This window comes from Rattus rattus, chromosome 8, assembly GCF_011064425.1.
Source record: "Rattus rattus isolate New Zealand chromosome 8, Rrattus_CSIRO_v1, whole genome shotgun sequence".
Classification (NCBI taxonomy): domain Eukaryota; kingdom Metazoa; phylum Chordata; class Mammalia; order Rodentia; family Muridae; genus Rattus; species Rattus rattus.
The window spans coordinates 31,588,308-31,601,215 of NC_046161.1; the positions used below are offsets into that span (position 1 = coordinate 31,588,308).

The 12,908-nt window shown below is 36.9% G+C and overlaps 1 protein-coding gene across 1 annotated transcript; it reads left to right on the top strand.

The window, feature by feature from the left end:
- The first annotated feature begins 11,665 nt into the window (after positions 1–11,665).
- Positions 11,666–12,601, top strand: LOC116907673 (olfactory receptor 147-like). The gene has a single exon (XM_032910767.1). The coding sequence runs from the start codon at positions 11,675–11,677 to the stop codon at positions 12,599–12,601; it is 927 nt and encodes a 308-aa protein (XP_032766658.1). The 5' UTR covers positions 11,666–11,674.
- The last annotated feature ends 307 nt before the right edge of the window (positions 12,602–12,908 follow it).

Here is a 12,908-nt window from a genome sequence, read left to right on the forward strand (position 1 = left end):
AAAATCATGACGATTTAAGTACAAAAGACTGGAGTGTATTATGTTTAGGAATGGAAAAATCAGGAGAGTTTTTAATGTACATATTTATTTTATTATATTTTAGTTTGTGTATGGGGACATCATATCCCCTACTCTCTTTCATGCTAAGCAAGTGTTCAACCACCGAGCTAAATCTTTTTTTTTTTTTTTGGTTCTTTTTTTTTTTTTTTCGGAGCTGGGGGTCGAACCCAGGGCCTTGCGCTTCCTAGGCAAGCGCTCTACCCCTGAGCTAAATCCCCAACCCCCCCCGAGCTAAATCTTAATTACCACTAAGAGTAGGTACATTTACAAGTTTTATGTGGCTATCTCAGACAATGTCCCCCTACTTCAGTTAGTCAACCTTTGGGAGGATTTATAGAAGATTTCATTTTAAAGGCTCTTTTGCTTCTCAAAATGCTGAAATTAAGAAGGGAAATGAAAGCCCTTTTCTCTGTGGTCTTTTCTTATTGACTTAAAGCAGTTTGGTAAAGAGGAATTAATGAGTCTGTTGTAATTTCAGTGCTCTGAAACAGCAATTTATATCATTAAAGATAATAGATTTTTGGCTCATGGACTTGAGGGCAGGCATGTTAATATAAGGCACTACTTTATCCCCATTGGAAAGAATTTGACTAAATAAGTTTACTATGTGATGGATAAGTTTATGCTTTAAGTTTTACTTACTGTGATCAAGAAATCTATGAAAAAAATGGCCTCTAGCCTACAAGTCCCAATGACTCCAGGACAGATGGAAAGTTCTGTGACATTAAGGGCCATTATTGTACAGTTTTAAGGGGACTGCTGTTTATGACAATAATGGTCACAATGTGAACCACTGCTTCTGCTTCTGTAAATAAATCTTGTTCAAGACAGCCAGGAAACCTGCCAGACACGTTTGCTAAAAGCCGTGATTACATGTATACATCTCTGCACTTAGGCAAAGATATGTACGTACACAAGAAAAATGTAACCTCCTGTTTGCAGTATGTGACAGGACACACATAAATGGGATATAATCATATGTTTTTCTGCCTTTATAAACCCCTGTCTTTTGTGGCTTGCCACTACATCGTGGAAATCCCAAGTCCCAGAAATAGCTCTGCCCAACCAGTGTCTGTCAGACTGGTAACACCCCAGGCCCATAACATTTTGAGGTCCCAATGAGATTTGGCATTCAGCTAGAGCTGCCAGTTTTTCTGATGTGCCTTGGGGGCTAAAATTGAAATCAGAAAGGCCCAGTGCATATGGAAAAACACATTCATGCCTAGAATGTGGAAAAGAGGTATCTAAAATCCTTCAGCTGTGTAGATAAGAATTCTGTTTGTAGCACACATTGGGTGGAATTGAGGAAAAACTTGATCTAGACTTAATTTTTAAGTCAGGGGTTCACCCTGGACACTGCTCACCCTTATTGTTTGGTTCCCTTAGGGCTCCTGGCATGGGGGCCAAGAAAGTGGGGCTTCTGTACTTGAGGGGACCACAGAAAAGCTGAGATGAAACTTGGCTGCTATGTATATGAATAAAGGTGGCCACCAATTTTTTTTTTAATGTTCTCCTCTGACTTCCCGTCTTTGTAAGCTTCTGTTCGGCGGACATATGTTTTTGTTTTTTTTCTCTCATGCTCATAAACTTGTTGCAGTGTTGAGTGGATTGCTTGTTATATTGCTCATGGTTCTGGAGAAAATTAAAATGATGGATCAAAATCTTTGATTCATAAAATATGGATAATTGGATGATTTTTCTTTGTTGTCCCTGCCTCTTGTATGTGTTTCTGTGTTCTTGTTCTTTTCTAGTTACAGGCAGACATGGGCAACTGAACCTTGATGATGCTCTCTCCCAGACCTCCCAGCTCTCTCAGCTTTCTGCACCTTTGTCTGCTGTATACTATTGTAGCAGCCCCACCCAGAGTCTCTTATCTCTGAGCCTACCCTTTTCTCTGATTCCTGGTTCCTGCCTCTGGTCACTGGATTTAATTTTGCAGGGATTCAGGTGTATTTTAGGTATGGATAATGCTAAAATATTGTTTTATGCTGATCTACTTTATTGAAAAGCTGGCTCTGGGGGACTACCCCTATGCAGTCCCAATCATGTTTGTTTAAAAGTTTCCTCTAAAACTCAGTCCTGTGTCAGGTGGGTTACTTAACTTTGTGGCAGGCAGAGAAAAACAAAACGTCACAGGAGAAGATACCGTGTGCTTTAAAACACAGTAGACCATTCCCAAAGGGGATAGTTGCTACTCATCACATACTTTTTCTATTTTGGTTTCGTTTAACTCAGTGAGACTGTTGCTGAAGTATGAGCTGTGTCTTAAGATTTTGAAGAGTATTGTGTAAACTATTTTTAAATTCATTGGGTATGATTAAAATTTTGTAAAATCTGTTATAGGAAGTTAACTTAAACTTTTAACAAAAGTGCTGATAATTAAAAATTTATACATAGGTAATAACCATTTACTACAGCATTTTATATGTAGCATGCATTCGACTCTTGTTTTTGTTAAAAGATATTTTTAAATAACATTTATGCAACCTTACCACATTTTGATAAGGTGACTATGTAGTTAAAACCAATAAGGCAGCAAGAACAGTGCTCTATTTTACATATAATTGGACACAAAACAACCCTTAACCAATACAAGAAGATTGAAATAATCCCATGCACCCTACCAGAACACCATGGCCTAAAGCTGGTCTTCAATAACAGCAAAAGCTACAGAAAATCCACATACATGTGGAAACTGAACATTTCTCTTAAATCAAGAGCAGATAAACTTTCTAAACAGGCTCATATCCCATAAGGAAATAGAAGAAGTCATTAAAAATCTCCCAACCAATAAAAGCCCAGGGACAGATGGATTTAGTTCAGAATTCTACTAGACCTTCAAAGGAGACCTGATACCAGTATTCCTCAAACTATTCTGTACAATAAAAACAGATGGAACACTACTTAATTCATTCTACGAAGCCACAATTACTCTGATACCTAAACCCCACAAGAACCCTACCAAAAAAGAAAACTCCAGGCCAATCTTGCTTATGAATATGGATGCAAAAATACTCGATAAAATTCTCGCAAACCAAGAACACATGAAAACCATCATTCATCACAATCAAGTAGGCTTCATCCCAGGGATGCAAGGTTGGTTCAATATATGAAAATCCAATAACACAATACACCATATAAACAAACTCAAAAAAATTTACATGACCATCTCCTTAGATGCAGAAAGAGCATTTGACAAAATACAAAACCCCTTCATGTTAAAAGAGAGATTGGGAATTCAAGACCCGTATGTAAACATAATAAAAGCAATTTACTGCAAACCAAGAGCCAATATCAAATTAAATGGAGAGATACTTGAAGCAATCCCCCTAAAATCTAGGACAAGACAAGAATGCCCACTCTCCCCATATCTATTTAATATATTACTTGAAGTGCTAATTAGAACAATAAGCCAACAAAAAGAGATAAAGGGGATACAAATTGGCAAAGAAGAATTAAAGGTGTTACTATTTGCAGATGATATGATAGTATACATAAGTGACCCCAAAAATTCTACCAGAGAACTTCTCCAGCTGATAAATAACTTCAGCAAAATGGCTGATATAAAATTAACTCAAATAAATAAGTAGTCTTCCTTTATACAAATGATAAACAGGCTGAGAAAGAAATTAAGGGAAATAATTCTATAGATAGCCACAATAGCCACAGATAATGTAACTATCTTGGGGTAACTGTGACCAAACAAGTGAAAGACCTTTATGGTAAGAACTCCAAGTCTGTCAGGAAAGAAATTGAAAAAGATCTTAGAAAGTGGAGAGATCTCTCATATTCATGGATTGGCAGAATTAACATAATAAAAATGGTCATCCTACCAAAAGCAATCTACAGATTCAATGCTATTCCCATCAAAATCTCAACACAATTCTTAAATGACATGGAAAGAGCAATTCTCAAATTCATCTGGAAAGGTAAAAAAACATAGAATAGCAAAAACAATTCTTAACAATAAAAGAATGGCCGGTGGAATCACCATCCCTGACATCAAGCCCTACTACAGAGCAATAGTGATAAAAACTGAATGATATTGGTACAGAGACAGACAGGTTGATCAATGGAATAGAATGGAAGGTCCAGAAATAAAACCACACACACATGCACACTTCATCTTTGACAAAGAAGCCAAAAATATACAGTGGAAAAAAGAAAGCATCTTCAGTAAATGGTACTGGTCTAACTGGATGTCTGTATATCCAAAATATATAAAGAACTCAGGAAGCTAACCAACAACAAAAAAAAACCCAAACCAAAACAAAACCAAAAAAACCAACCAATCAAAAAATGGGGTATGGAACTAAACTGAGAATCCACAACAGAGGAATACTAAATGGCCGAGAAGCACCTAAAGAAATGTTCAAAGTCCTTTGTGATCAGAGAAATGCAAATCAAAACAACCCTGAGATTCTACCTTATACCAGTCAGAATGGCTAAGATCAAAACCTTGGGTGACAACACATGTTGGCAAGGAAGTAGAGAAAGAAGAACACTTGACCATTGCTTGTGGGATTGCAAACTGGTACAACCACTCTGGAAATCAATTTGGGGGCTCGTCAGAAAATTGGAAATAGATCTACCTAAAGATCCAGAAATACCAATCTTGGCCATATAACCCAAAGATGCCCCTCCATTCCACAGGGGCACATGTTTCACTATGTTCATAGTGGCCTTATTTGTGATAGCCAGAAGCTGGAAACAACCAAGATGTCCCAAGATAGAAGAATGGATACAGAAAATGTGGCTCATTTACACAATGGAATTTTACTAAGCTATGAAGAATGAGGACATCCTGAGTTTTGCAGGCAAATGGATGGAACTAGAAAATGTCATCCTGATTGAGGTAATTCAGACCCAAAGGACATGCATGATACATTCTCTCTAATAAGTGGATATTAGCCAAAAACAAAAGTACATAATACCCAAGATACTATAGTCTATAGAACTCAAAAAGGTCAACAAGCTGAAGGGCCCAAGTGAAAATGCCTCAGTTCCACTTGGGTAGGAGAAGAAAGCAACCACAAGAGGGGAGGGTGGGAGAAACAGGGGAGAGGAAGGGGAATTAGGAAAAAACTGGAGGAGGCTAAGTAGGAGGGCGACCCTACAATCTCAATTAACTTGGACCCCTGAGATCTCTTAGACCTCGGATTACCAACCAGGCAGCATACACCAGCTGAGGTGAGGCCTCCAACACATATACAGCAGAGGACTCCTGGGACTGGGTTCAGTCAGAGAAGTTGAACCTAACCGTAAAGAGACTGGAGGCCTCAGGAAGTTTAGAGGTCTGGGGGGGTGGGTGGGGTGGGGACATCTTTGTGGAGGGCAGGTGTGGGAGGAAGTATGGGATGTGGAACCTTCTATGGGGGGCGGATCAGGAGGGGAATAAAACCTGGAGTGTAAAAATAAATAAATAAACAAACAAATAAATAAAATTAAAAAGTGAAAAGCAAAAAAGAGAAACGATCAAACTTAATAATAATTGGAATACAAGAAGGTGAATGTCCCAGCTCTAAGAACCAGAAAATATTTTCAACAAAATCATAGAAGAAAATTTACACAACCTAAAGAAAGAGATACCTATAAATATATGAGGAGTTTATGGATCACCAATTAGATTGGACCAGAAAAGAAAATCCTCCTGCCACATAATAAAACACAGCATCTAGGGAACAAAGAAAGGATATTAAAGGTGGCAAAGGAAAAATGCCAAGTGGCAAACAAAGGCAGGCTTCTTATAATTAGACTAAACTTCTCAATACAGACTCTAAAACTAGAAGGGACAACTTAGACTACTGTACCCAGCAAAAACTCTCAATCAGCATTGATGGAGAAAACAAAATATTTTAAGGTAAAACAAAATTTAAGCAATATTTATAGATAAACCCAGCCTGACAGAAAATACTAGAAGGAAAATTCCAACCTATGGATGTTAACCAAACCCAAGAAACCACAGGAAATAAGTAATTCTCTGCCAACAGAAGCAAAATAAAAAAGCACATACACCACCACTACTACCACCTTCAAAGTCACAGGAATTACATGTCTTTAGTCTTTAAAATCTCTGAACATCAATGGACTCAACTTCCCCAAACAAAAAGACATAAGACTCACCCTTCTGTTATATAAAAGAAACACACCTCTGCAAAAAAGTAGATATTACTTCAGAGTAAAGAGCTCAAAAACAGTTTTTCAAGGGAATGGATTCCAAGAAGCAAGCTGGAGTCGCCATTCTTATGCGTAATAAAATTGACTTTGAACCAAAATTAATCAAAAGGGATTGGGACAGACACTTTATACACAACAGAGGAAAATCCACCAAGATAACACTGTAATTCTGAACAACTATGCCCCAAATGGCAACCATATTAGTTAAGGAAACATTCTTGAGGCTTAAATTACACATGGAAACCCAAATATTAATAGTGGAAGACTTTAACACCCTACTCTCACCAGTGGACATATTATACAAAAGCTAAACAGAGAAATGATGAAGCTAACCAACATTATGTATCAAATAGATGTAATAGGTATCTACAGAGTCTTTCACCCAAACCTAAACAGTAGCTTCTTTTCAGTACTTCATGGAACCTTCCGCAAATTTGATCAAAAAGTTGGTCACAACACAAGCCCCAACAGATCCAAGAAAATTGAAAATAACTCCTTGTTTATCAGACCACCACGGATTAAATCTGGACTTCAACAACAACAGAAACAACAGAAAGTCTACAAACTCATGGAAACTGACCAACTCTGTACTCAATGATCTGTGGGTCAGGGAAAAATTAAAGAAAGAAATTAAAGACTTTCTAGAATTAAATGAAAGTTAAGGCACAACATAATGAAACTTATGGGACACAATGAAACAGTGTTAAAGTATAGTTTATAGCACTAAGTGGTTTCATCAAGACATCAAAAAGTTCTAGGAATTTAAAAGCACACATGAAATTTCCAGAAAAAGAAGTAAACACATCCAAGGGCTGAAAAAAATCAATTAAAAAGAAAGACAATAATACAATGAATCAATCAAACGAAAAGCTGGTTCTTTGAGAAAATCTACAAGATAGACAAATCCTTAGCTAAAATAATTAAAAGGCAGAGAGACAGTACAGAAATTAACACAATCAGAAATGAGATGGGGAACATAGCAATGAACAATGAGGAAATTCAAAGAATCATGCAGTCTTATTTCAAAAGCCTGAACTCTACAAAATTGGAATATGAAATGGATGATTTTTCTAGATAGATGCAACTTTTCAAAGTTAAATCAAGATCAGAAAAGTTATTTAAATAGTCCTATAATGGGTAAGAAAATAGAAGCAGTCATTAAATGTCTTGCAATCAACAAAAGCCCAGGGACAGATGGTTTTAGCACATAATTCTATCAGACTTTCAAAAAAGTGATAATGCCAACACTCTTCAAACTATTCCACAAAACAGAAACTGAAGAAACATGTCCAAACTCATTGTATAATGCACCAGTCATTCTGATATGTAAACCACATAAAGAGTCAACAAAGAAAGAAAATTTCAAACCCATTTCTCTTATGAACATTGATGTAAAAGTACTCAATAAAATATTCACAGACAGAATCCAAGAACACACCAAAAATCATGATCAATGGGGTTTATCTCAGGGATGCAGGGATGGTTAAATATATGAAAATTCATCAATGTAATACAGCATATAAACAAACTGAAGGAAACGAATCACATAATCATCTCATTAGATGCTGATGAAGCCTTTGACAATATCCAACACACCACCATATTGAAAGTCCTTGGAGAATTTTATATTATAAAAGTAATTTACAGCATCACAGAAGCAAATATAAAATTAAATGGAGAGAAACTTAAGCAATCTATTAAATTCAGAGAAAAGAGAATGGTGCCCACTCTAATACTCTAATACTCAATACTCTTTATTGAGTATTTCTTATTTACATTTCGATTGTTATTCACTTTCCTGGTTTCTGGGCCAACATCCCCCTTTAATGAGAAATCTTGCTGGACACTTTAATGCAATGCCTCCGTTATGTGTTTATCAGAACGTCTCACAACATTACTCTTAATTCAGGAACCTTCTTTTTTTTCATTGTTTCTTCCCCCTTTTTCATGATCTTCTTTCCCTCTCTCCCTTTTCCCCCAGGTTTTCTCCTATTCCCACGCAGTGTCTGTTGTAATTCACCCTTGTCCCCTCTCTCTAGTGTTAGTCATTTTTTTCTGTTCTCCCACGCCATATTAATCTAAGTCCTGAAATGGTTTTGATTATGCATGACAAAAGAGTAAAAAAAAAACACCTCCCAATGCATTACAAAAGGAATAGAAAATTCATTTTGGCATTTGAGTTTTTACTATAATCCACTATTACAAATTTTCCTGTGATCTGAGTCTATGTAACATGTGTGTCAAAGAAAAGCATTGGGATTCTCAGTATTTTCAGAAAATGAGGACGGCATTTGGGGATTTAAGCTATTGCTTCCCTCTTTCCTTCCTTCTTTCCTTTCTGTCTGTATGTCTGTCCTACCTTCTGAGCTCAGGAACTCTGATCTGAAGTCCAATTTGATGAACTTTGAAAATAAGCATTGGCTCTACATGTCTTATGAATGTGATACTTGTACACATTCTTGCCTATAAATAAAAGCATTGACACTCTATAAATATTTTCCTATGAGGAAATGTTCTGTGTTATATTCAGTATGATTTCATAGAGGGCTGGGACGAGATAGTCATTTATCCATTCTTCTCTACATATTTATAGATCATCCCATGGATATGTGAAATTTGATTGCTTTCAGTGCTTTATTAGCTAATTAGCACTGAAGAAAACAGCTAAGGTCCATGTTATGGACCTGGAGAAGAAGTATGTGTGATATCTATGAAAGAAGACATTGTAAAGAAGCACATAAGATTTCATCTTGTGATAGAAAGTATGGAGAATCCATAGTATATTAGATAGGTTTTCATGCTTTTCTTTTTGGAGAGTGCCTAAAGTGGCAGTAATAAAATGTATGTGAAACTGGAACCCCAGAGATGTGAAGGAAGAATGAAGAATAAGGGAGCAGGAAGGGCTAGGTGTGACAGTAGACAGAATGTCCGATTAGAGGTGCGAGTGTGAGGAGGGTTAACTAATGCTAACCTGTGAGGAAAGTCATTTTACTATACAAGCTTCCTGAAATATATTTATGTATAAAAAGAGTTTAAATGGAGTTGCCCTATCATTGGTAGAGAATGTGTTTCTCTTCAACATCATAGGCCAGAAAAACCCAGAACCAGGAATGAGCTATCTTTTGGGACTTGTTTGCTAGTAGTGTCCCATCATCCCCAAACTTGCTGATTAGGTCCTTTTGAAGACGACACCATATAATCCAGTCATAACATTGGCACAATAAGCTTGTATCTACCTACTAGTCTATTGTCTAGAATGTTAAAGAAAAAAATTTCTATGCCCACATATGCTTTGTTCTTGGATTTATATCTTTTGTTAATTTCAAATGAAAACAAATTATGTCCATCTATACATAATTCCAGAGTCCAGACGATCAATTCAAACATGCAGACCCAAAAAGAAGTTAGGATAATTCTACTTGTATTACTTAAACTCATCATAAGCACTCATTGCCCTCAGCATGCTTTGAAGGTTAGTGAGAAACTAAACCTTTTATTGTACCTGTTTCTCAATGATTCTGAATGATTAACAGAGATAGCAGTGTGTCATTTTTTTGAAAGTTGTTCTTAGCTTATGTACAGAGTTGAGAGACTAACCTGGTATTGTTCAAACTTATAATGCTAAAAGTCTATACTTGCTATCAAAGGAGAAACATAATGCTCAGTTTTACTCAAATGTGAGTCATGAAAGCTACAGTAGTGACTGACCTGGAAGGACATACTCACTGTACACTGTTGACTTTAGTGTTATAGGAGTAACCAACAACATTTGGATTGGATTTCAGGCTTGCTCCACAGACAAAATTTACTTCTAGCCTGCTTATTGGAGCCAACTGCTCAGGCTAGATGAGTTTCATAGGTCATAGGAAAATATCTAAGGCTGTTACCTGATATGGATATAGTATTTGATTCCTAATGCTTTTCCATTATACTGATAGACTGGTGCATCTCTCAGGCTTCTTTAGAGATGTCTCTTTTAGCAATAAATTGAAATATACCCAGATATCTATAGATAGTCAAGAGAAGAGTATAAGAGAAGGTCAGTGTCTAGTCCTACAATGGAACTCCACATCAATCACCTTCACTCACATCTCAGGAATCATTTGGGAAGTAGGGGTGGAAAGGTTGTAAGCGCTAGAGATAAAATATCACTACATGAAAACAATGTTTTCAGGATATTCTCATGGAACTCACAGCTGTAACAATTGTAAGCGTTAAGAGCTGGGTAACACCAAGCCTGATAAGATCCAAGAATGGAGGGAGGTCAGATATGGTTATGAATTCAACCTCTAGATGAGGAACTAAGGGCAGTTGATTCATACTTTGAAAACATGGTCAATTTCAGATGCAGTCCTCATCAGCTACTTAAGATATACACATACATAAAGGTAGTAGTTAATAGACTCCGAGTGGTAAAAAATTGAAAAGAACGCATGAATTGGGGAATAAATAATGACAGGAGAATGGGGGAGGAAGTGGGGGGAAGGACATCAGGGATGAACTTCATCAAAATACATTGTATAAGTGTATAAAATTTTAAACTATGAAACAAAACAAAGTTACATACATCTATCTAGATAAGCCAATGTCATTACTATTGAACTAATTTGAAAGTACCATAGCGAAAAATCCTAATCTCTTGGGAAAATACCTGGGAAACATAAGCCTCTCAATTTTTAATCAGGTCCCTAGGAATACAAAAATTGTAAAATCCTCTTGAGTCCTTACCAGGTGGCTCTTGTGACATCAATAGATGACATTTATCAACCTATTATAAAGAGGGCATTGAAGGAAAAGCTGCTACCAAAAATCATGATCCAGAATTCATGACACCTTAGTACCTGGACGAATAAAAGCTCTGGTTTCCTTGGTTCAAAATTAATTTCTCTCACATCCAAAAAGCTAAATCTAGTAACAACAGAAAATATAATTCTGTACTAGTCACCTTCATAGCTCTTCCATACCACTTGTACTTTCCCTCCTGTGAGAGAACAGGAGGGTTATTATAGACAGTCCTCAGGTATAAAAGTACAAAGGTGTGCATTAGATTGGATAGATGCATGATTTTCTTGTCTCTAACTACAACTGAGCAATGCAGTAAGCCTTTGATGTGCCTTATCTTTTCTCTTTTGAGATTAACACTAAGCATGCAGTAGAAGGATGTTCAAGGTAGAAGTAGAATCAGGATGCTATAGAGGCAATGATAATCATTGTTTGTCTTAATATTATTCCTGAGTAAATGGCTTCAATGCATTTATAGTTAGTTCTGTACTATAACTCCTATATAATGTAGTAAAGAAAGGAACAGAGAATTGTGAGCTTGAATTTATCCTTCTATTCTGGTTCTTAGTCTCATATTAATGTAGGTTGAAGGATGCTGGAATTCCATTTTAATGTTACAACTATTACTGTTCCTACAGATATCACCTAGGGAAGAATGGCTTTAGGAAATACATCTTCAGTGAAAGAATTCATCCTGCTGGGCTTGACACAGCAACCTGAACTCCAGCTGCCTATCTTCTTCCTCTTCTTGGGAATCTATGTGGTCTCTGTGGTGGGGAACCTGGGCTTGATTTTTCTGATTGTTTTGAGTCCTCATCTGCAAACCCCCATGTACTACTTTCTTTTCAACCTTTCCTTCACAGATCTCTGCTACTCCACTGTCATAACCCCCAGAATGCTGGTGAGTTTTGTGAAGCAGAACATCATCTCTCATGCTGAGTGCATGACTCAACTCTTTTTCTTTGCCTTTTTTGTTATTGATGAATGCTACATTTTGACAGCAATGGCCTATGACAGATATGCTGCCATTTGTAAGCCCCTGCTTTACCAGGTCACCATGTCTCGCCAGGTCTGCCTCCTGATGACGATGGGTGTATATGTGATGGGCTTTCTGGGTTCCATGGCTCACATAGTTTGCATGCTGAGACTCGACTTCTGTGATGGCAACATCATCAATCACTATGTATGTGATGTACTTCCTCTCCTTAAACTCTCCTGCACAAGCACCTCCATCAATGAGCTGGTAGTTTTTATTGTTGTGGGTGTCAATGTGATAGTGCCTAGCCTGACTCTCTTTGTTTCTTATACCTTGATCCTTTCCAACATCCTCAGCATCCATTCTGCAGAAGGTAGGTCAAAAGCCTTCAGTACCTGTGGCTCCCATGTCATAGCTGTTTCTTTTTTCTTTGGAGCTGCAGCGTTCATGTATCTTAAGCCTTCTAGTGCATCTGTGGATGATGATAAAGTATCTACCATCTTTTATACCATTGTTGGTCCAATGCTGAATCCTTTTATCTACAGTATAAGGAATAAGGATGTCCACCTTGCAATGAGAAAAACGATGAAAAGGAGTTTTACATAAGTAGAATCTATTTGCTATGGAACTAAAGTCTTATGGTCTTTGAGGTTTACATTTTCAAAGGATTGATTGGAGTAGTAGGTAATTGGGTGATAATATATTCAGAAACTGGAAATTCAAAAGATTTATTTAATTATGCATGTCTATTTTATTATTTTGTCATGTGATTTAGGGACATCATAACCCTACTTTCTTTCATGCTGGGCAAGTGTCCTATCACTGAGGAACATCTCAATCACCACTGTAAACAAGTTACATTTACAAGTTTCATGTGTCTCTCTCAGAGACAGTGTCTCAGTAATTTGTAAAG